General features: G+C 51.2%; 3 protein-coding genes across 5 annotated transcripts in view; 2 read left to right on the forward strand and 1 right to left on the reverse strand.

Moving 5' to 3' along the window:
* The first annotated feature begins 1,358 nt into the window (after positions 1–1,358).
* PABPC1L (poly(A) binding protein cytoplasmic 1 like) lies at positions 1,359–13,051 on the forward strand. 2 transcript variants are annotated; one of them, XM_085079091.1, is made up of 16 exons: positions 1,359–1,821; positions 2,522–2,733; positions 3,479–3,672; positions 4,157–4,272; positions 5,047–5,186; positions 5,979–6,073; positions 6,323–6,460; positions 6,944–7,039; positions 7,230–7,496; positions 7,987–8,077; positions 8,336–8,530; positions 8,672–8,811; positions 9,142–9,235; positions 9,997–10,127; positions 10,899–10,988; positions 11,567–13,051. In XM_085079091.1, exons 2-15 carry the CDS (start codon positions 2,541–2,543, stop codon positions 10,980–10,982), a joined length of 1,974 nt encoding a protein of 657 aa, XP_084935217.1. In that variant the 5' UTR covers positions 1,359–1,821; positions 2,522–2,540; the 3' UTR covers positions 10,983–10,988; positions 11,567–13,051. The 2 variants fall into 2 exon arrangements, with proteins under 2 accessions (XP_084935217.1, XP_084935218.1); XM_085079092.1 differs by having other exon boundaries at positions 1,363–1,821; positions 8,336–8,464; positions 11,567–13,049.
* Positions 13,052–14,548: 1,497 nt separating this feature from the next.
* On the reverse strand, positions 14,549–18,931 carry TOMM34 (translocase of outer mitochondrial membrane 34). The gene is made up of 7 exons (XM_085079586.1): positions 18,771–18,931; positions 18,587–18,686; positions 18,322–18,474; positions 17,553–17,713; positions 17,155–17,299; positions 16,400–16,526; positions 14,549–15,602 (listed from the first exon to the last, which is right to left on the reverse strand). Exons 1-7 carry the CDS (start codon positions 18,883–18,885, stop codon positions 15,504–15,506), a joined length of 900 nt encoding a protein of 299 aa, XP_084935712.1. The 5' UTR covers positions 18,886–18,931; the 3' UTR covers positions 14,549–15,503.
* Positions 18,932–18,942: 11 nt separating this feature from the next.
* Positions 18,943–23,120, forward strand: part of STK4 (serine/threonine kinase 4) — a 45,418-nt gene continuing 41,240 nt past the window's right edge. For both annotated transcript variants that reach the window (XM_085079584.1, XM_085079585.1), the window contains exons 1-3: positions 18,943–19,070; positions 21,678–21,758; positions 22,599–22,727. In XM_085079584.1, the coding sequence (XP_084935710.1) occupies positions 19,039–19,070; positions 21,678–21,758; positions 22,599–22,727 (242 nt within the window). In that variant the 5' untranslated portion in view covers positions 18,943–19,038. The remainder of the gene's footprint in view (positions 19,071–21,677; positions 21,759–22,598; positions 22,728–23,120) is intronic.

The following is a 23,120-nucleotide window of genomic DNA, read 5'->3' on the forward strand; positions in this document are numbered from 1 at the left end:
GGTGGAAGTTGTCACTCAGCTGCTCTTGATTGACCACCATGAAGGTATTAGACCAAAATCTAACCAGCTGTTGCTTGACTACTGCTCTGCCCTGTGCCATGGCTTTTCGTGGTGGTCCCTCCCTGTCTGTAATTATTGCTATATTTTGTTATTTTCTTCAGCCTTTAGGGACATAACCTAAATGTATGCACATACCATACATCTTAAATGATTTTATGGTGTGCACTAACTCTAACTCATGCTGATGACATTGTCAGCTCTAAGAAAAATTCCTGTGTCTGCTAGCTGCTCCTGTTCAGAGACCACCTGTCTTAGTCCTTTCACATAACAGCCTTACTGTCTCTTTTGGCGAAATCAAAAGCTGAGGAGGTTGGTCTGCAGAAATCATTAGTTGAGGGGGTGTCTCAATTTTTTAGTTAATTTCGTTGTTCTGGGAAAGGGCACTCCAGCTGGCCCAGCCGCAGTACGAATCCAGGTGCATTCTACATGTGTAACTCATCTAACTTGCTGCTGCAGTTCTCATTCTTGGCACTGACCTTTGGGTGAGGCATGTTTTTGTGGGAAACCACCAGAAGGCTTTTGTAAAGATAAGGGTTCTCCTGATTGCCCCGCAGCTGCCCCTTCCGAGGGTACGGGATGGGGTGGAGCCGGATGCTGGGGGAGCTGCTTTGGAATTGCACTGCCTGGGGCTCGAGGTTCCTGTGTGCTTTCACCAGCGTTTCAACGGCACAATTACGTCCGGAACAGCTGGGGTGTCATCCCTATAGAGGAAAGCACCCCTGGGCCATATAGACAAGAGGTGAGGATGGCAGAGGCCATATCCTCTGGGTCTCTGTTGGGTCCTGAGGGAGATTGCTGTGGAGTTTGGAATTGCGTGAGCGCCCGGTGATGAGGAATTTGTAACCGAGCTGTGTAAGGCTCCTGTCTGTACTCCTTAACTTCAGAGAATTACATACCAGAAGGTGCATGTGATTTCCTAAAAGCGCGTGGGTGGGGCACGCTGTCAATGTTCCAGGGCGGCACGCAGCGCAATTCCCCTGCTCTTCGTTTGGGAAGGCACGAGACGCGCAGGAGCTGCAATTCGCAAAAATGAGGAGATGCAACTGCTGAACCCCTGAACCCCTGACTTCCGCGGGGTCCGCCGCTGCCCTGCCCGCAGGGGTGTCCGCAGCGCATAGCTCCGCTCCGCACGGGGCTGGGCGGGGCAGGGCCGCACCTGGCCGGGGCGGTAGGCGGTGGGCGGTAGGCGGTGGGCGGTGGTCCCGTCCCGCCCCCGGGGCCGCCGCGGAAGAGGCGGGCGGTGCCCGCAGCCGGAGCGGAGCGGAGCGGAGCGGGCGAGGCGAGTGCTCGGTGTGAGTGCCCGCCCGGCTCCCACCACCCAGCTCCGGCTGCCGGGGCCGTTTCTCCGGGGTGGGGGTGGCCGGGGGTGGCCGCCGGCGGGGTTTGGGCAGGGCGAGCAGCGCTCCTCCGCCGCGCTGTCCCCTTGCCGGCGGTGCGCGCTGCCCTTGGCTCCGCGGTGCGGCTGTGCCGCCTCGGCCCGGCCGGTCCCCGCTGGGCTCTGGCCGCCTCGTCCCGCTTTGAGCTCCCTTCCCGCCTGCCCCGCTGGCTGTGAAGGGGCGCTGGGTCTGCTCTGTTACTCTGGCCTTGTTTTGGGAGCGGGGCTGTGTTGCGGAGCCGGTGCGCGGCTCTGCCGTGGGCTGCCCGCGGTGGGGACCTGCCTTTGGCCGGGGGATTGCTCGATGCACTTCTCCTCTATATGTGTGTTAATTTTGGGTATCTGTAGGTATCTAAACAAGTGTCTCAGGACTTTTGAGCTTTCAGGTAAGAGCCCCAAGGACAGGTTTATAAGCTTTTAAGGCAGGACCTGTATTTCTGTGTTCCCAGGCAGTACCCCATGGGTCTCAACCTGTGACTGTCATCTTCACCCAGAACTTTATACTCAACTTAAGCCAGGCAGAGACTGAGCATAAATTTGCCTGCTCTGGGAACATTAGTTAGCAAGCTGAGAAACTGGGAAGGGGTGGCTAAAACCCTGTGTATGCCTTGTTAGAGATGGAGTCAGTTGCATGGAGTGGCATGGGCTGCAGGTCTGCTCCCTGGGCATCAATGCAAACCCTCACTCTGCTCTGGCTGGAGGGAGCCATTATGGAGTTAAAATGGAAGTCTCTGGTGGAGAAGGGGTGTTTACCTTCCAAGGAATTAAGTTCCATTTTATTTCTCTTGGGGTTTGAGTGTTGAAAGGAGCAAATCTCTGTGTGTGTTGGTGTGTCCTTCTGCATGCTTCCAGGATGTGCAAGGGCCGTGTGGTTACCCCAGCTCATCTTTTACACCAATATTGTAATGTCCAACAGTGTAATTGAAAAAAAATTGGGATTGCAGCTTCCTGTTCCTAGTGCTGCAGGTGGGAAGGGAAGGGCACTGCTTGCACTTGTGCTGCTGCAGTGGGGCTAGCCCCAGTGTGGGTCTGGGGTTGCTGCAGATAATCTGAAACCTGCACCCTTGGCTCTGTCTCCCTCTGCAGCTGAGCTCTGTGGGTGACCATGAATGCCAGTGGCCCTGGCTATCCCTTAGCCTCTCTCTACGTGGGAGACCTGCACCCAGATGTGACTGAAGCCATGCTCTACGAGAAGTTCTCACCTGCTGGGCCCATCATGTCCATCCGAGTCTGCCGGGATGTGGCCACACGCCGCTCACTGGGCTATGCCTACATAAACTTCCAGCAGCCTGTGGATGGTATGTTCCCCACAACCCTGCTCTGAAGAACTGCCTCATACTGGGGACCTGGGGTATGCAAGTCATGTAAGGCTTGGCAATGGAAGAGGAGGGAGCAGTTGTCTGAATGCTGCATCAACTGCTGGGGCTTGGTTGTAGCTAATCCCAATCTGCTCACTGATGGTGACCCATCCTGCTTCCATCTCTTTTTAGGGTCTGGGAAAGGATGCAGCAGCTGGGCTCTGGTGAGGGGATGAAGGTGACTTGCAAGAGTTGCCTCCATCCTCCTTCTCCATCAGAGAAGGGCACCAAAACCCCTTCTGCCCTTCCCTGGGGCAGCCAGCTGCCCACTGGCTCACAGTGTGAAGTGAGGCTGCTCTTCTGGCAGGCGTTGCTATAACACAGTACTGTAGTTGGAAGGTGTTCCATGCTGAAGTGAAGCTGCAGTGATGGGAAAGTGCTGAGTTAGTTGCCCTAGAGACCAAAATCCTGAGTGGATAACTTAGTTGGATATCTGCCAGACTGGAGCTTGTAGTGAAATAGATGGTCCAATGGGAGTCAGACATGCTTTGGAGAGGAAAAAAACAATTAATCAAGGAGTGGTGTGGCTGGAGGGGTGGGGAGGAGAGCAGCAGGGGAGACAGAGCTGCCAATCTCATTTAGGTTAACAAGCCCCAGTCCCTGATTCCTGTGCCCATGTCAGCTGCTGCAGGGTGTGAGGGAGATCTGGCTCTGTTATTCCCCTCTCCTCCCCCTTCTTTGGCAGCTGAGAGAGCCCTGGACACCATGAACTTTGAGGTGATCAAAGGCCGACCCATCCGCATCATGTGGTCACAACGGGACCCTGGGCTCAGGAAATCAGGGGTTGGAAACATCTTCATCAAGAACCTGGATGACTCCATTGATAACAAAGCCCTGTATGACACCTTCTCTACCTTTGGAAACATCCTGTCATGCAAGGTAGGTGTGCCCAGGCCCTGCAGGAGAGGGCTTGCTGTGGAGCTGCCCTCGCTCTGGGAAGCGTGCTCCAGCCAGCTGAAATTCACTTTCTCATTTCATTTCATGCAACATCTCCTTTCAATTCTCACATGCTTTGAAGCCAAAAGGTCTTGCTGTGTTTCCCCTCAGAATGGGGGCTTTTCCCCCCAGCCCCTCCACAGAGATATCATGTGTCTTCCTGTCCCAGCTCAGTGCACCAGCAGCATGTGGGTCTTGGGGTGCACTGAGTTCCTGGATATCATATAAAGCACCATAGATCTGGTCCTGGGATTGCCCCCCTCCCTGACCTGCTGCCACCACCCCAACAGAACTCAGCTGCAGTGGGAGCAGGATGTCAGGGAGGAAAAATTCCCCTGGAAAATGGGGATGGGTTTTTCTGTGATGTACTTGTGCACAAATGTGGAGAAAAACAGTGTCTGTCTTTCCCCTCTCTCCGTGTTTGTAGGTGGTTTGTGATGAAAATGGATCCCGTGGCTATGGCTTTGTCCACTTTGAGACACACGAGGCAGCGACTCGGGCCATTGAGACCATGAATGGAATGTTGCTCAACGACAGGAAGGTGTAAGTGCCAGAGAGGAGAGTCTGTTCTGGGCTCTGCACTTGGCTCTGCTCCTCTCTTGCTTTGGTGCGCCATCAGGAGCAAATGCCTGCCCTCCTTGGGCAACCCCCTCCTGCTGCTCTGTGTTCTTCCCTTTTTCCATCCCTGCTGGACACAGTGGCTCTGCTGCTCTCTGGGACAATGAGTCACTTGTGGTAGATGCTGGTGGAAGTGTGATAGTGGTTTGGAGCTGTTCCCAGATGGTGAGGAAGGAGTCCAACCCCAGTCTGGGTTTTATTGCTGAGGCAATGTAATGAGTGCCCACAAAGCAGGGCTGATCCTTGATCTTCGCTGTTGGCATCAGATAATCTGGGCAGGAAGAGGTTTTGTTGTTGTTCCTCTCTCTGCTTGCATTGCATCACCTCACTCTCTACATCCCACAGAGGCAAGAGGGCTGCCCAGAGTGTTTGGGAACACTTTGGAGGAAGAGAGCTGGCACTTGGTGATATCCTTTGGGGTCTTTTGCAGTGGTGGCATCCTTTGAGGTCTTCTGATGACTCCTGTAGTGACACATCCCTACTTTTGGCAGTGACAAGGGGGTGTTTGGGTAGAGATACACCAGAGTAGGACATGCTGAAGTTTCTGTATATGAAACTCATGGTGTGTTTGTGGGTGAGCAAATTATGGCCTGAGGAGATGGGGTGTCTCTTGGCCTGTACTGAGACAGGTGTGCCTGTGTCCATCTTCCCTCTGCAGGGAACATGCGGGGTTTGAGTCCTATTCCTTTCTTCCTGCAGGTTTGTTGGACACTTCAAATCCCGCAAAGAGCGTGAGGCAGAGGTTGGGGCAAGGGCACTGGAGTTCACCAACGTCTACATCAAAAATTTTGGGGATGACATGGATGATGACAGACTGCGGGAGATATTCTCCAAGTTTGGTGAGTACAGTTGTTGAAGTATCCTCGTGTCTGATCAAACTGGAATTGGGGCAACCGAAAAGGAAGGTGGGGAGAGTGCTTGGCTGAAACAGCAAGCCCCTTCTGTCAGTGGCATCTGGCTTGTTTAAACATCCTCCCCACAGTCACTTCAATTGTCAGGATGTTACATGTGCTTTCCTGCTGTGATGGAGGATGACTTGTACTTGGTGCTCTCTTGAAAATTTTTTTTTTTTTTTTCCTTTCTTGGATGGTTTTTTAAAATGGCCTTGTTACCAGCGTGCTTTCTGGTTACAGGAGCCCTGGGAATTGTTGAGTCTGAATTTAAAATAAAAAAGGCTTTTCAGTTTAGTCTACTGCTGGGCAATGCTTCTTGTGATGGGGTTTAGTGTTGTGCCAACCCATGGGCCATCCTGTCCATGCTTGGTCAGTGCCATCACAGGTAACTTGTGGTTGTCCTTCACATGAAGCCAATATATGTGTTCATGTGCAAAGGAGATAAGATTTCATAGCTAAAGGAGCTCAGTGCACTGGTTGCAGAGGCTGCAGAGCCCAGGGCAATGAGAGCAGCACCCAGGGTGGGAGGAATTGCTCTCACCAGCACCCACAGCCTCCTGTCCCTGCCTCACAGGGATCCCATTGTCTGTCCTCCCACTGGGCTCTTCTATCATTCTGTGGCTATCCAGGCTCCTCTCTGGGCTGGCTTCTCATGGTGGCTCCCCAGCACAATGCTGCAAGCTGGCAGCACCCCCTTGGTGGGCATCCTTTGGACTATACTTTCCTTCCCTGTTGTAGGAAAGACATTGAGTGTCAAGGTCATGATGGACAACACTGGTCGTTCTAAGGGCTTCGGATTCGTCAACTTTGAGAAGCATGAAGAAGCACAGAAGGCAAGAAGCTCCTCATTGCCCGTCTTTCACCTGAGACTGTCCCCTGGTGATGTTCCCACTGCTCCTCAGGGGGAACCTCACCAGCTTTGTGCTTGACTGAAAGCTGATGCTGGGTGCCTGGATGGGCAGGACCTGGCAAGGGGGAGCAGGTTTCTGTTTGAGGTGGGACTGCACTGGGGTGGTGGGTGAAGAGCAGAGCTGTGGCTATGGGATCTCTGCTGATCTCAGAGTCCTTTCCTCCCCTGGCAGGCGGTGGCTGACATGAACGGGAAGGAGATCAATGGGAGGGTGGTGTACGTGGGCCGCGCCCAGAAGCGGCTGGAGCGCCAGAGCGAGCTCAAGAGGAAATTTGAGCAGATGAAGCAGGAACGAGTGAACAGATACCAGGTAAGGAGGGAGCAGAGTGCTCCATCCTGCAGGTCTGCGCTGGGGACATCCTCATCTTGCGGATGGCACAGAGCTCTCCAGAGCATATCAGGATCCTTGGCCCCTCCGGCAATTAGGCACTGGAGTCCAATAACTGGGTGGGGACGTCCTGGGAAGCAATACTGGGAAAGAGGAGAGAGAGATTTAAACCCAGGATGACACTGGGAGGTGAAGAAATGGGTCTGCTCCTTTCCAGAAGTACTAGTCGAGAAATGAGACAGCTTCTTGAGGTCTTGGAGCAGCTTCACAGTGATGGTCTGTGTGCTCTCTTCACCTGGGGTGTCTGTGCTGCAAGTGAGGCACATGCACAGTCCTGGTCCCTCTCCATATCACTGGTCCTGCAGGGCATATCTCTGGGGGCTGAGCTGCTGGTAAAATGTGCATCCAGGGTGACAAACTCCTGTAAACTCAGATCCCAAGCTGGTTTTTTTCACCTGTGTGCAGGGAGTCAACCTGTATGTGAAGAACTTGGATGATGGGATAGATGATGAGAGGCTGAGGAAGGAGTTTGCTCCCTATGGCACCATCACCAGTGCCAAGGTGAGGGACTGGGGCTGCCACGGGGGCTCTTGGTGTCAGTCAGCCAGTGCACTCGGTCCTTGGAAATGGATTGGGATTATTATCCTGCTGAATTACAGTTCTCTGCTGTAATTCCCCCAAAACTGCACCGTGTTTTGTGGGTGCTGCAGTGATCTGTGGACTTAGCTGTCTTGTTCTAATCCAATTTTAGGTGATGACAGAGGGTGGCCGCAGCAAAGGGTTTGGGTTTGTATGTTTTTCCTCCCCAGAGGAGGCTACCAAGGCTGTGACAGAAATGAACGGGAGGATCGTCAGCACAAAGCCTCTCTACGTTGCACTTGCTCAAAGGAAAGAGGAGCGGAAAGCAATCCTCACCAGCCAGTACATGCAGAGATTGGCTGCCATGAGGACCCTGCCTGGCCCTCTCCTGGGCTCTTTCCAGACACCCCCAGGGTACTTTCTTCCCCCCATGCCCCAGGTGAGTCCTGCTCCCCAATAGCAGCCTTGCACAGGGACCAAAGTCTGCCCTGGAGTGGGGTGGCAGTCAGGCTGAGAAGCAGGGCTTGGGTTGTGCAGACCTGGGCACACCCTTTGGGATCTGCATTGGGCTTCTGTGTGAGCAGCAGGCTGGGGTGCAGGTGTTCCAGGTAATAGCCTGGGGATTTAGCAGTTACTGCTCCTGCTCAGAGGAGGGAAGCAAAGAAGTTTGGTGGGAGAGTGTGAGCATGGAGAGCAAGGGAGAAGGGTTACAGAGGTGCACAAGCTCCTGGGGAGGAGTTAAGTGGAGCTGCTGGAGGACATGCTGGCAGGAGGGCTAGAGGTTGGTCTTTAAAGTGCTGCAGCACCCTGCAGAGCATGGTTTTGGCTTGTCTGTCCATGAGCAGCAGCCACCAAAAGGCTCTGTGTTAGCTCTGGCTCAGCCCAGCTCCCCAGGCATGTTGGATAGATAATGTGTTCTCCTTTCCCAGCCACAAACCAGAGCTGCCTTCTACGGCCCCAGCCCTGTTGTCCCAGTCCGCCCTGCCACTCGCTGGAGTGCGCAGCCCTCCCGGCCTCCCTGTGAGTCTGCCTGTCTCTCCCTGGGGCTCTTGGCACGAGCTGGGCTCAGTCAGAGCTGAGGGTCTGTAAAAGCAGCACAGAGTGTGTAAGCATGGGGGTTTACCTTGGAGAAGTGTGCAGGGTTGTGGTGATGGGCACCAGTAAGAGGTGAGGTGTTGGCGGTGACACCAGAGGTGTGGTGCTCCTGAACTGTCCCCAGCCACAGTAACTCCCCCCATGTCTCCTTCCATTCAGTATCTGTATGTTCTCTCTCTGCAGCAGTGTATCCTGAAGCCACACCCGTCCTGAGGGCTGCTGTGCCACCCCGGCGCCTGCTGTCCAACATCAGCACCACGAGGCAGGCTGCCACCCAGGTGCCCCGTGTGCCCCCCCAGGCCCAGAGAGTGGGTGAGTGGGGGAAGGACCCCCATGATATCCAGCTGGGACATCACCATGATGGCAAGGGTGCTTACAGTGAGCTCAGGTCTCCTTTGAGGAGGGGTTGGTTTGTGGGATTGCTCATGGAGGAGTCTGGTGTGATGGAATTGGGGTGGTGTCTGTAGTAAACAAGTATGTAACTTTTGGGGAAGTCACATGTTCTTGTCCCCGTTGCAGCCAACATTGGGACACAGACAGTCAGCACCAGGATGCCCTCCTCGTCTGCCCTGCCACGGGGTCCCCCACAGTACAAGTACTCCTCCTCTGTCAGGAACATGCAGCCCATGGGGCACATGCCACCCGTGGTGGCCCCACAGGTAAGTGCTCTGCAGCCACCATAATGTGACATTCCTGGTCCTGCTCTGGGGTAATGTGACTGCTGACCCCAGGGATGCCCATGGCTCTGTGGCTGGTGCTGTGGGGACCTTCCCAGGGGCTTTTGTGGGGCTTTGGATCCTGCAGCCACACAGCTCCAATGCCTGACTCCAGCTTTCCTGGAAGTTGGTGTTTGAATAGAAACAGACAATCCAGCATCTTGGAAGGCTGAAATGCCTCGTTGTGTTTGGTATCCAGCACCATTCCTGCAAGCCAGGTGCCACACATCCCTTCCAGCTTTTGATTGCTGCTCTTCCCTGTTTTCCCTCCAGGTGGGAGAACCTGCTGTGCATGTCCAGGGGCAGGAGCCACTGACAGCATCCCTGCTTGCAGCAGCCCCTCCTCAGGAGCAGAAGCAAATGATAGGTGGGTGTCATGGCTGCTCTTCTGGAGCAGATCCAGCTGCAAGGCCCTGGGGGCATGTGGGTTTGCATGCACCAAGGAAAACTTGAATGCTGGGAGGAGCTGTAAGGCTTTGTGGGATTGCTCTGATAGTATGCTGCTTTAAAAAAAATAATAAATTCAGTCTGTGCTGGAACTGGATGGGAGCAATAAAACCACTCCCTGTCTGTGTGAGCTGCCTGGCAGTGAGAGAGCGTCTGGGGAAGCTCAGCAGAGAGGCAGAGCTCCATCCACCCTGCCTGTGCTGCCAGACCATGCCAGGGCATTGGCAATTCCCCTGAGCTCTGAACCAACCTGTACTGCTGCTCCTGGGCACTGAGGAACAGCTTGGTGGCCGTAGGGGTTAAGGTCAGCTCTGCCACACAACCCTTGGGCTTCAGGTGCCCTGTGGTGGAGCAAGCAGTGCCCTGGTGTAGGACAGCATCACTTGGCCTGGCCAAAGCACAGCAGGTCACAGACCAGCCCTTTCCTCCCCAGGAGAAAACTGCTCCTGCAGAAAGTGGCACTTTCACCTGCCCACTGGTGGGCAGATGTGCACAGCTCCAGTGCCCTGTGCCCACTGCAGGTGCCTGCTGCTGACTTCACCCAGCAGTTTCCTGTTCCTTTGATATGCTGGAATGGGTTTGCTTGTGAGCAGTGGTTTTTCCACGCCCTTGTATCCCATTTCAGTTGAGAGGGCAGGAGGGCTTGCATAGTGCTGATGTCCTTGCTGATGTTTGGAGCAGGTGAACGCCTCTACCCTCTGATCCATGTGATGCACCCCTTGCTGGCTGGCAAGATCACTGGGATGCTGCTGGAGATAGACAACTCTGAGCTGCTGCTGCTCCTGGAGTCCCCAGACTCCCTGCGCTCCAAGGTAGGAGGGACTCGGTGACCAAACAAATCCCTTCCAAAGGGCTAATGACCTGCTGCTGCAAGGAAAGGTGAGCACAGCCCAGGACAGGGATCACCGTAGGAAGGGCAAGCAGCTGCTGCTTTTATTTTCAAGTGAAAAAGGAGCCCCGGGTTGATGTCACCACACCCAGTGCCTGAATGTCTGCCTGCATTCAGCAAAAGGAGAAGCTGGAAGCAGCTCCCTGAAAGCATAGGCCAACTCTGAGGGTGGTTTGGAGGTGGCTGGGAAGCAAGAGGGGGAAAAGCAGGGTGGTGTCTCTACGTGGAAGCAGCCAGGGAGATGCTCTTTCCTCAGAATAGAAACAAGATAAACTGCTGCCCCTCTGCAGTGTTTCTTCAGTTTCCTTCTTAATCCTGGTGAATATTTAGATTTGATTCCCATCAAAATAGTTGTAGTGAATTGAATATTTTTTTTTTTGAGGAGCCTGGGCTCTGCTGGGTGGTGTCAAACAGTTTCACCTTTGAAAACTGACTTCTCTCTAGCAAGTTTTGTCTTGATAGAAAAGGAGAGATGCCCCAGAATTTCACTTGGGAAGAGAAGGAGAAGGTCTTTGGGCTGATCAACCTCCTGCAGAAACAGCAGGCTTGGATTTTGTAGTTATTCAAGTCCTTTAGCTTTTGGAAGTGGATCTGTGTAGAGGCCAGATTGGGACCTGAAATAATGAATTCCTGGTGGATTTCACTTCTACACTGGGGCAACTCAACTTCTCCCCCTTGTGCTCTCTGTTGTCAGATTGAGGAAGCTGTCACCGTTCTCCAGGCACACCAGACCACCGAGACACCCCACAAGGGTGGTGCTGGGGCATTCCTGCAGTGACTCCAGGTGGGTGCTGGGAGCTCTGCTGTGCTCAGAGTCTCTGGTTTCTGCCTCTGAAACTGGGGATTGGGTTTCTCATCCAGGCAAAGCGAGGTTTAATGAGCAATATCAGTATCTTCCAGTGTAATACTCCATCTCTTAAATTGCATCCACCATTTTCCAGACTTATTTGTACTGCAGAGACCTGGTTGTGTGTGGGTCCTTTCTATGTTGATGAGAGCAATGACTGCGTGACCAGAAAGGTCTTTGCTTTTGTGTAGGTCTAGTGGGAACCAGCACAATCTTTCTTGGGACTTCCCAGACTTCCAGGAGTTCCAGTGGACTGCAGAACCTTGGCAGTAGAAATCCTATAAAATATCCTTTGTGTGCTTGATCAGGAGGGCTGGCCCTGCTGCTGAGGCTAGGATAGACACACTAGCAATTCAGACTGTATGTACCCATTTGAAGATATTTCAGATATTTTCTTGACTTATGAAATTAAAGGAACTGTGTTAATCCAAGTTCAGGTGAATTTCATCTTGTCTGAATGAAACTCCTCCTTTAGCAGTTGAAAACTGTATCTGTGGGTTTTCTGTTTCCTGCAGGCTCTGGGACTGGGAGCAAGCCCTGAGAATGTTGCTGTTGAAGAACAGGAGCAGGAACCCCACCATGCTGTTGGAATCATGCCTGTACAGTGACCCTGGCTTGTCTTCAAATGCCCCATCCTATTGTTTGTGTGTATTGTAACCCTTGTGGAATTGCTTCCTCCTGCACCTGTAAAAATCCCCACATTAAAACTCTTCTCACCAATGAAAGCACCTTGTGAAATGTAGTGTGGAACCCAGCCTGGGTCAGTTACCCAGGAAATAAGGAGTGCTGATGAATCATCATTTTAGTGAATTTACTGGGCTCTGTAGTTTTATTTGTTCACGCAGCTGACATTAAAAAAGAACTGATACTTCCACCCCCCAAAAACAGGTTAGTTCCCTTGGCAGAAAGACAGACAATACTTTTTCCTGCAGGTGGAAGGATGGACTCGGGCTGTGGTAATCAGTGTTTGAAATTTGTGGTGCTGGAGAGGTGGCAGTCTGGAGAGCTGACAGAAGGGACATACAGGATTACACGAACAATGTGCCAACCAACAGGCTCCTCTGATATTTTCTAATTCTCTAGGTGGATGGATTTAGCAAAACAGGATGGATTCCTGTTGTTCTCCTTTTGTAATGAACCGTGTACACCTGCAGTACTGGCCTCGAGTGTCTCCTGCTGGTCACCCCAGGGTGTGTCTTTGTGTCTGTGGTGCACAAGAGCAAGTTTTTGAGGTATTGCGGAGTACCTGTAAATCAAAAGCTGCATTTCCAGTGTGTCCCTGGCCAGAGCTTTCAAGGAGCTACTAAAGAGCCCTCAAACATTTACAACCACATTGCATCCCATGGGGACACTCCCTGCTTGCAGGAGGAGCTGGAACCTGTTATTACTGTGTTGCTGTCATCACCCTGGCCTTAATCCTCTGCCCTTCCTAGTTAGGAAAGGCATTTCAGTCCCTAGAGACTCCTTGGTACTTGAGGCTGGTGATGCACTGACCTCACTTGACTGCTTCCTCGAGCTGACAGGAGCACACCTCCGCCAGCACCACCCACCCTCTTTCTGTGCAGCTTGTGCTGGTGTTGCTGTCTCAATCCTCCTTCTGTGCTGTATCATACTCTCGCTTCAGCTCCCTGCTGAGTCACCCCTCCTACCTCTTGTTTTCCTTCCAGCATTTTAATAGAACCACTTACACATTTGCTCCTGCATGGTGTCTGCTCTGCTCTGCTGGGACTCTTCACTGGAGCTTTTCATCATTCCTTTTTCTCACCTTAATTTCGCCAGCTCTTCCTCTGACCTCCTTAAATATTTATCTTCCTCTTAGTGGATGCCTCAGCCTGAACTGTGCAGTGTTTAGACATTGCCTCCTCAGTGCAATGCTTATAAAGGACTTTAATTCACTTAATATTTGGGACCTGCAGTTATTTCCCTCAAAGTGTCACTGGCTGGAAGCTTTTCTGCTTGGTCTCTAGAGGAAAAACATGTATTTGCATGAGTGTAATGCACATAAGGAGCTGGAATGGAGCTGTACAGGTAAACTTCAGTCTGCTGTTGGTTAGCTTGGCAGCAATCTTTTTTTTGGGTGTAACAGGACAAGTTCAGGTGTGCCTGTGACACCACCTACAGTGCCAAATGGCTGGGCTGGGTAATTCCTCTGTAAAGACAGAGGAAATGCAGGCTGGGAACACAGGGATACAGAATAGCCTAAGATAGGATGTGAACAAGGACAAGGATTTTTAAAATGTTAATCAGAAAAGGTAAAGCTGGCTCTTGGATCCCTGATGTTACTGGAAATTATTCAGAGCAGCTCCCTGGCTGAAGTCCTTGGGGAAGTCTGAGGCTTTAGGGAGCTGAGGCAGCAACACAAATGAGTCAGGAGTCTCCAGTCTGGAAAAGCTGCTGTTTCTGAAAGGGGCAGATGAAGGTGTGTCCATGTGACAAACTCTCTGTTGTCCTGTGGCCAGCACTACCTTTGCCCACCTGGGAAGTATTCTGCATGGACAGCAGCAGCTCAGCTGGAGCAGAAGGGGCAACAGGAGCACAAGTGACCCTGAGCTTGCAGTGTGTTGTTGCTGTGCATGATCTTTGTCTACCTGGTGCTATTAATAGGGAAAATCTTTGATATCAGGCACAAACAAAACTGCAGTTTTGAGGGAAAGAAGAAGGTGACTGCTGCTGCCTAGGGGTGCTGTAATGAGCTGCTGTTGAACAGGACAGGTATCTGCCACTCAGGTAACAGCAGGGCTGCCAAAACAATAGCTCTTAATCAAGTGAAGCCAGTCCTACTCCTGCATTCTGTGACTTTTCTCTGCTTATCAGTGTAGTGCTGTGTGCTTCCCCACTCTGAAATCCATCATACCTGCTAAGAGCTTGGGCAAGTGCTGGCTGTGGGAGCAATGGAACTGCCATGCTTAGAGCAGGAGTGGAGTGAATGGAGCAATTTGTGCCCCTCAGGGATGACTTGTTTCAAGCCCTGGCCCATTACAGCTGATGGAGTACAGCCCTGGGACCTACAAAAAGCTGTTTAATATCAGGCTAAGGTAAGAAGTCTTCATCTTAAATGGCATTAGAGGGATTGCTCTCTAAATTCAATTCAGTAGGGTACCTGCCTGAAACACTGCTGGGAGAGGCAAGGTGGGAAAAAAAGATTTTTTTAACCCTGACCAAGGACTAGCTTCTGTCTCCTGGTTATGAGTTAACCAGGTCTAGCATTGCCCAGCATCTTGACTTACTAGCTGAGGCAGTGTGCAAGGCTGAGCAATGGCTGGAAGCCCTGACACAGTGCTGTGCTCTCCTTGGCATGCCTTTCCACAGCCCCAGCATCCCTGGAGCTGTAGGCTTTCTGCTTCTCTGACCTGTAATGGCAAGTATGAACTGAGGTCACTGTCTGAAAGAGCAAGGCACTGTACACTGCTTGAAGTCCTCTGACAAACAGAGGGGACAGTATGAAGTGGTTAAATGAGTATTTCAGTTCCCCAATTCCCTCCATCACAAAAACACAGTTCTAGAGTGAAAATAAACATGACTTTATTGAGACCAGGTTTTAACAGTTCACAAAGTAACTCCAAATATCTCTTTTATCTACCATTTAAAATCAGTGCCATCAATACCAGATCAGGAGAAGTATAAACATGCATTGAAGTAGCAAGCCAGACCTCAGCTGGGGTGTTACTGCATATTTTCTTCCCTGTAACACCCTGTAGCAACTGCTCCAAAAGGCACAGAGGAGCTAAAGTGGTTTTTTAAAAAAAACAAGACAAAAAACCATTGCAAAATCCCAAGCACCCAGAATCTGAAAGACTAGTGCACAGTGTAACAAGGCAGGCTTAACTTGCTGCTATTTTCTTAAATGTGCAGAATAATTGAAGAAAGCTGCTACTGTAAACATCTGCCCAGCCACACTAAGCAGCAGAACACAGCTGAGGGCCAGCAGGCATGAGAAGGGGGAGAGGGAACAGCTTGGCCCTGTGCAAGTAACTGTGCCCCTGTTCCAAGAAGGGGATGTGGTGCTCTGGAAACTACAGCAGTTCCTGCAGCGACTTTCTTTCAGTAATAGCAGCCCAAATGCAGCAAAACTGTCACCTGAATAAGGACTAAACCCCCTCTGTTTGTAGCTCTCCAGACAGGAACAGCCACTTCCTGTGCATCTTAACCAACAAGTGAAGAGTCCCTGAGGCCAACAGTTAGAGGCAAGTTAACTTCAACCAGGAAAATTAACCTAAATGCCTCTCGGGGAGGGGCATTAAAAATATGCATGATCATAGAGCCAGCTTAATAGAGTTTGATACAGATTATGTCTTTACATTCATTGCTGGTACAGAACCTCTTAAATCTCAACAGCACTGGAAGATAGATTTCAATACCAATCCTGCATCGACTGGTCCATGTAACAACATCAGAAGGGAGAAAGCTTTCCTCTGCAGTGGAAAAGAAAGCTTTCCTTGTTGCTTGGTTACCCTAGGCTCTGCTCAGTTCTTGCAGTAATCTCAGTGCAGCTGTGTTCTTTGGTTCAGTTTTCAACAAGCTCTTGATGTCGGCAATACTTGATTTGTAATCCTAGAGAGAGTATTTTTTAAGGGTTAGTGCATTAAAAAGGCAGTCTAAGGCAGCACTACTAGCCAGCAACAGAGGCAGACAACAGAATTAAGCCTGTGACTCCCTCTCTGTAACTGCTCAAGCACTGGCATTGATGTAGCTGCTCTAAAACATGCTTAAACTAGGGCTGAGAAGATAATTTCATCACTCAAGCAGGTTCTGAGTCCAACACCAATGCAGTATGTGCTCCACCACTAACTGCAGAATTTCTCCTAAGACAAAAGATAAGCTCAACACAACACTGGTCTCTGTGGTGACCAGAGTCAGGCTCTGAGGGAATGGCCTGAAGTTGTGTCAGAGGAGGTTTGGGTTGGGCATTAGGGGAAGGCTCTTCACCCAGTGGGGGGCTGGGCAGTGGAACAGGCTCCCCAGGGAAGTGGTCACAGTTCCAAGCCTGTTGGAGTTCAAGAAGTGTTTGGACAACACTGTCAGGCACATGGTGGGATTGCTGGGGGTGGTGCTACACAGGGTGAGGAGTTGGACATCATGGTCCTTGTGGGCTCTTTCCAACTCACCATATTCTGTGAACAAGCAGTTGCTTTCAGCACCTCTGGGAACATGGTCTGATGCTGACAAACTCATGAGATTCAAACAGCAAAGTGTAATGTCTTTCACTCTTAGTCCCTACAGGTCTCAGCTATCTGACAGCAGATGTTGTCTAGCACAGAAAACATGCCCTAAAGGGCATCTCTGGCTCTGATCATGCATCAACAGCCATCCAGTCCTAGCCTAAAGCCCTTCAAAACCTCCTGACTTACCTTCAGTTCTTTAAGTGCTTGAGCACGCCTGTACAGTGCCTTAACATTCTTAGGATCTAACTTCAGAGCTTCAGTGCAGTCCTGTGCTGCTTCCTTATATTGCTTCAGGGTCAGGTAACAGAGAGCTCTGCAACACAGACACCTGCTTAGAGAGCTTTGGCTGAAAGCAGCAGCTACTGCTGCAACACACAGAGCAGCTGTCAGTGCAGCACAAATCTGGACTCCTAAACCACCCTTGTGTTACGTCATCTTACTTCTTGAGCTCAAGTTTGTTTCGTTTACAGGGAGGAAAAAAAAAGGAAATGGGATTTACACTTAAAAGAAACAAAAAGGAAGATGTTTAGAGCAACATGCGCTAAAGCTAAAGAACCTGCACTTGCACTTAGAGGATGCAGGTTCCTGCTATGCCAGTGCAGCATATGCTCTGCTTGCTGCAACTGCCTTAGAATTATTTTGAACCTTTAAGAATAGCAGTCTGTAGTTTGTGGTTTGTAGTGCAGCAGGATTCAGTTAAAATACCCCAGACCTGGCAGACAAAGCAGTAAAGGGAAAAGTCCCTTAGCAGCCCACAGGGGAGTGTGTCCAAGGGGTTCTGCAGTACCTGATGAAAGAATTCTATACCACAGGGGAACCTGCACTTGGCGTAAATATGAGTGGGTGTTTTTGTTTTATTCATTAGTTTGGGAGCAAACAGTAAACAGTTCTGCCAGGAAGTACTATGGTGGCTTTTATACAGGCAAAGAGCCGAGCAATACCTGTTGGTGTAAGTTGCACATTCCTTGTTGAGCCTTAAACTCTCACTGTACTTCTCAACTGCTTTTTTATGGTTTCCTTTCTTTACAAGTTCATTTCCTTCTTCCTTCAGAGTTTGAGCTCTCTCCTTGCCAGCTGCAGTCTGGTCTGGAAATGGTGTGAAAGGATACAGAACTCTATAAACCCAACAAGAACATCACAGCCTCACAGAAAACAAATATCCCCATACCAGCGGTGATACACAGAGACATCAAAGGAACCAGAATCAATCAAAAAGGTTGTGGCAGAACCAGGCCCAGGTTTCTCCAGGCTTCAGCCCCAGAAGTAGACACAGCAAGCAGGTGTGGCAGCTGACTTGGAGCTGCAGGGCTCCCTGCCCAGCCCAAGGGCATGTTCCTACCTCGTTCTCCCTGTGGTGCAGTTGCAGGAGGAGTGTTTGCCCCAGGGGCCTGGGCAGAAGGAGTGCTCCACCTCGTCTGGGCAGAAATGGGCACTGTGGGGATTGGCGGGAGCTTCTGACGCCAGTTCACGCCATCCTTCTCCTGCAGGGCTTTAGTCATCCTGGAAGAGACAGCTCCCAGTCACCCTGGCTGTTGCCTGGATGGGCCATGCAGTAGCCAGCAGGGTCACTTTTAACCTGGGTCGTGTATTAAGAACAGCATCTCTCTGTCTGCTGATTTCTTTATACACATCTCAGCTAGGTTCCTTCTACAGGACATTTATGAAAATATTATCTTCATGCCAGCAAAGCTTAAAATATGATAGGACAAGGGCTGGGGCTGTCACTGCTCAGGTGAGCAAGAGACATGCATTTCCCTCCTGGGTCTGGCAAGCCATGCAGTGAAGCAGAGAGCACCAGGAAAAGGACTATAGCAGCCTGGAAACACAGTAAACACAGGGAGGCTTAAGGGATAAAGTACTGAGCTTTAGTTTATTAATTACTTTAAACCAGACACTGAGCAAAGGAGCAACAGTCCCACAGAAATCATTCCCAACCCTCGACAGCATCTTGGAAAGGAGCTATAGGCACTAGCAGGCACAGGGATCACGGGCAGGCCTTGCTTCACTCGTATGCCTGGGACCCAGCCTGCTCCTGCCAGCGCTGCAGAACGAGCACGGCTGGCAGCAGCAGTACCGGAGCCTTTCGGTGCTCCCCGCTGCGGAGTTACCTGTTGACTCCATCGTGCGCCGCCTGGACGGAGCAGTCCACCTGCAGCGCGGTCTTGTAGTCCACGTAGGCCAGCGAGTACCGCTCCAGAGCCTCGTACGCCGCTGCCCGCCGCAGCAGGGGCTTGATGCCGAACGGGACCAGCTCGAGGGCGCTGCGCGGAGGGACAGAGCGCCGTGAGCAGCGCGGCTCCGGGGCTGCCGCGGGCTCGGCTCTCCGCCCGCCCCAGCCGAGCCGGGGCATGCCCCGCTCCCGCTGCCGCTCACCTGGTGCAGTCGGCCACGCAGAGGCTGCAGGCGCCGTCCTTGAGGTGGCAGGCGGCGCGGTTGGCCAGCAGCACGCTGCGCTCCTCGGCGGCGGCATCCCCTGTGCGGGCACAAGCGGGACAGCCGCGGTTCAGAGGGTCCCCCCGCCCGCCCGCCCGCCATCCCGCCCCGGGCCGTGCCCTACCTGCGGCTTCCAGCTGCTCCAGCGCCCGCGAGTAGAGCGCGGCGGCGGGGCCGTACTGCCCGCGGCGGAACTCCTCGTTGCCGGCCCGGCGCAGGGCACCGGGGGACGCTGCCATCGCGCCGCTGCCGCCGCGCCCGGGAAGCCGCGCCCCTCCGCCGAGCGGGGCGGGAGCTCCCTGCTGGCATCCGGCGGCGGGCGGAAGCGGCGGCGAGCGCGGAGCGGTGCCATGGAGCAGTGAGGGACGGACCCGGCTGGCCGACAGACCGCCATGGAGACGGTGCAGCTGCGGAACCCGCGCCGGTAAGCGCGGGTGTGTCCCTGCCGGGGGCGGGGATGCTCCGGTCCCTGTCACCCGCCCTGCTGTCGGCGCGGGGCCGGGAGCGGCGGGAGCGGGGCCGCGGACACACCGAGCTCCGGCCCCCTGGCTCTCCGGGGCGCTGCCGTGCCCGCAGCCGCGGTGCCTGGGCGGCAGTCGCCTCGCACCGGGCAGCGCCCGCAGGTCCCTGCTGGGACAGCACCGCGCTTGGCTAGGGGGAAAGCGCTTACACTGAAACACGGGGCGAGAAGGCGCTGCCTGCACTGCTGCCGGAGCTCCAACAGGGTACCGCGGCTGTGCGAGGTGTGCTGGCCCGTGCCGGCGGAGTCACAAAGCCCCGGCGCTTGTTCTCCCGGCGCGGCTCTCCGGGGTGAGTTCGGTGCGGTGTGTCCCCGCGGTGCCAGCCCTGGCACTGCCGCCGGCACACCGAGCACACCGAGCACACCGGGCACACCGAGCACACCGGGCACACCGGGCACACCGAGCACACCGAGCCCGCACCCCGGGGATTCGGAGCGAGCCCCGCACGAAGGAAGCCGTGAGTGCTTATCTCGGGCTGCCGGGGCTGCGGGGCAGAGCTGGACACTGGCGGCAGCCTGAATGAAGTGTCAATGTCAGAATGCTATCAGTGGTTTGCAGCTGGGGCCCAGGGAACGCTCCGGCAGCGAACAAAGGAAGCTGCTGGCGCTGGTCCCCAGTGGCATCGGTCCGTTTTGTTAAGCAGTGATGGATCTGATATGAAACAAACAAACAAAAAGCTTGGTTTATTTTATAATTGCTTATGCCAGTGTTTGTGGGGCAGGTGATTAAGATTAGATCTGAATAACAACAAAGGTGAGATTGGGTTTGTGTTGCTGTTCCATCCGTGTGGTGTAAGCATGCAGAATTACAGAGCGTGTCAGACATCAGGGAGTGCATCCGATGGAGCAGGGCAGTGCAAACCAATTGGGCTCCTGGTCTGTAGTAGAAATTAGGCTGTTTGTTGCAAACCGTGCTGTTGCCTGGTTATGGTGTTTGGGTATGTGCAAAGCTTTTTCCCTTTTATGCTAGTAGAATTTAGGCCTCATCTTAACTTCAGCAAGAAGGGTTTGCCTCTTGTGTTGCCACTTTTTGAGCTCCTTGGAAATGGTGCCTTGTGTGCTTTCTGGTGCCTTATGTGCTTTCTGGTGCATGTACTACTTTTTTTTCCCCTTTTCCCACACCTTCTTCCCTCTTCATTTTCACAAGGACGAGTAACATTCTACTTAATGTTTATCTGAGCAGGGAAGCTAGCAGCTACTTTCAGTATTTCACCACTTCCTGAGTCTGCTTCTATATAGTGTTTCCTCTGCTTCAGGAAGCCATTGTATGTGCTCCATGCGCGAGCTGCTCCTCCCATGTGGCTTTTGTACGTAAATATAATAGCCAGCGATCAATTAATGTTTTTTCACTCTATTTCTGAAGAAATTGGAGAAAAAAATGTTATATATTTAGTATAAGAACTAGTATTCCTGTTACTGCAGTCCTGATCTTTAGCAGCAGCTGTAAGAGCTTTCAGGGGTAATTTCCAGTTGCAGGCAACCACGTGTGTTTTACTGTAAACACCAGTCTGCACTAAAAACTCTGAGACTCTTAAGTTTCTGTGTTTTAAAAACTTGTATGAGCTGGTTTGGGGAGTTTGGAAGGGTTTTTCTTGGGTGGTTTTTGTTTTTGTTTATTGTTGTCTCAGATTTTTTTTTAGTTCACGTGAAAATGAAAGAGCGCTTGTTTGTGGGCTGTTGGATACTCTTACCATTGACAATAAAATACTGTTTTCAGACCTTTGTGTTATGTAGTCCTTAGCTGTTTCAGGAGGTTTGGTGAACAGCTCTCCAGTGTAGACTCAAACAAATATGATTGATCTTCTTGTTGCCTTGTGTACAGAATCTCCTTAAAAGCTGTACTGGGGCAGGGGGGTATATGAAGAATCCCAGTACATGGCACATTTTTTTCCCTAGAAATTATTTCAGCTGACTCTGATTAGCAACACATTTAACAGGGATGGCATTACGATCCTAAAATAGTCAGATACAGTTTCCTTTTTCCCAACAGAATTTTCCTAGTATATGTCCAAGCCCACAAAGTTAAGAGCTGAACTTTTGATGTTAGAAATGTACAGGTGAGATCAGTATTGCCTCCTGCCTCCCAGCAAATGTATTCCACACATATTCTAAACATCAGAGAAGATGATCTCTTTTGCATGGCCTGGGTAGGTATTATTCCATTCCAGATGTTGCAGTTCAGCAGATGTGTTCAATGGCTTCAAGACTCTGCTGTCCTGTGTTGACATGGTACCACCAGCACATAGATCCCGAAATTGATTTCTGCCAAGAGGAGCTGTAGATTTGGGTGCCTGATCACATTCTTTTCTTTGTAATTCCCAGTCCTTTTTTACTATTGGATGCTAATAATATTCTGTTTACTTGTCAGGTGAAATAAACTTACTTCATAATCAATTTACTCAATGCCAAAACTTTTCTATATTTAAGTGGTGCTATTTATTCCTCTATTTCAGCAGAGCCCAAACTACCATGAAATTAAATGTAATAATTTCTCTCTTCTTACCCATACAGGCAGCTGAAGAAGTTAGATGAAGACAGTCTAACCAAACAACCTGAAGAAGTTTTTGATGTACTGGAGAAGCTTGGAGAAGGGTATGTGTTGTGTTCCAATGGGCCCAACGTACATTTCTCTAAGAATGCATCTGTGTAATGGGGGTGTGTTCAGTGGACTCTGATATTTCACTTTGTCATGGTCCTATTTCTGAAAAGTATGTACCAACACAGCGACAGTGTTTGGTTAGTAACAGAACAAAGAATTTGTTTTCCAAGAGTGTAATATCTTAATCCAAATAGTAGGTTATGGGTCAGCAGTAGGGAGTTAAAACATTGAAAAATGCCAGCCTGGAGTTGGTAGACCTGTGGGAACTCAAGAGGTTTTGTAGTTCATCCCTGGTGCCTCTTGAGGAAGATCTGCCTGGTGGAAGCGAACTTCAGTGACATTGTGCCACTTGGTGAGGCAGAGCAGCATGGTAATGCTCAGTGAGTGACATGTCCACTGCCTTAAGCAGTTCATTTGAAAAGACTGAGTTGTAAATCTGCCTGGCTGCTGTAAGTACAGAAGCTGGAAGTAAGAATGATAACATCTGACAAGAACAAGCAAACCTCTCTGACCAGAGTTGTAGTTCTTACTGATGCTCATCTTGTACTCTGTGCGGGAAAAGGAGAATTTTAGTCATTGAATTTTGCGAAAGGCCGTTCCAAAGCTATGGTTAGTATAATGATGGTTGACTCTTTCCTCACTGTGCTGACATATTTGTATTACAGTGTTTAAAAGTTAGTGGACTGATTATTTACGTTAAAATACAAAATGTTTTTAATAAAAGGATAGTTAATGTTTTAGCTGATGGTTACACTTGCAAAAAGCAAAGCCATAACATTTGCATTTTTAAACTGTTACTTTATTCAGTGTTTGTTTAATATTTTGTTTTCTAGTTCTTATGGCAGCGTGTTCAAAGCCATCCATAAAGAAACGGGTCAAGTTGTTGCAATTAAACAAGTTCCTGTGGAGTCTGACCTGCAAGAGATCATAAAGGAAATATCCATAATGCAGCAATGTGACAGGTAAGTGTGTGCTGCAAAACCCTGTAGCAGGATGCAAGGAAAAGTATCACCTGTCACCTGGCATTTAATCAAATGAAAGCCATGATGTTGCCTTAAATGTTTTTTAAAAGGCAGGACTTGTACAATCAAGTTACCTCGTATGCACTGAGCCATGTTAGCTGACCCTTTGGGTAGTGCAAAGGTAAGACAACAGAAATGTAGCTTGCAGCAAGAGCAGCACTGAGCTGAGTCAAGTAACCCTGCACTGCTGCCAGCCAAGAGCCAAGCGTGTGAGCAGTCACTGTTCTGCCCAAGCACTGCTGCTTGTTGAACAGTGGTAACTTGATTGGGTGCTGAGCAGCAGCTCCCCTCTCCACAGGGGTGGTGGCTTCCCAACAAGGCACGGAAAACTGT

This window comes from Lichenostomus cassidix, chromosome 20 (assembly GCF_008360975.1).
Source record: "Lichenostomus cassidix isolate B80296 chromosome 20, HeHo_3.0, whole genome shotgun sequence".
Lineage (NCBI taxonomy): Eukaryota > Metazoa > Chordata > Aves > Passeriformes > Meliphagidae > Lichenostomus > Lichenostomus cassidix.

Coding starts and splice junctions, on each gene's coding strand:
- PABPC1L (XM_085079091.1), top strand. CDS start 2,541: ATGAATGCCAGTGGCCCTGGCTATCCCTTAGCCTCTCTCTACGTGGGA. Junction 7,040..7,229: donor GCACCATCACCAGTGCCAAG/GTGAGGGACTGG, acceptor ATCCAATTTTAG/GTGATGACAGAGGGTGGCCG. Junction 8,812..9,141: donor CACCCGTGGTGGCCCCACAG/GTAAGTGCTCTG, acceptor TTTTCCCTCCAG/GTGGGAGAACCTGCTGTGCA.
- TOMM34 (XM_085079586.1), bottom strand. CDS start 18,885: ATGGCAGCGTCCCCCGGTGCCCTGCGCCGGGCCGGCAACGAGGAGTTC. Junction 17,714..18,321: donor GCGCACGATGGAGTCAACAG/GTAACTCCGCAG, acceptor TGTCTCTTCCAG/GATGACTAAAGCCCTGCAGG. Junction 17,300..17,552: donor TGCACCACAGGGAGAACGAG/GTAGGAACATGC, acceptor CACCATTTCCAG/ACCAGACTGCAGCTGGCAAG.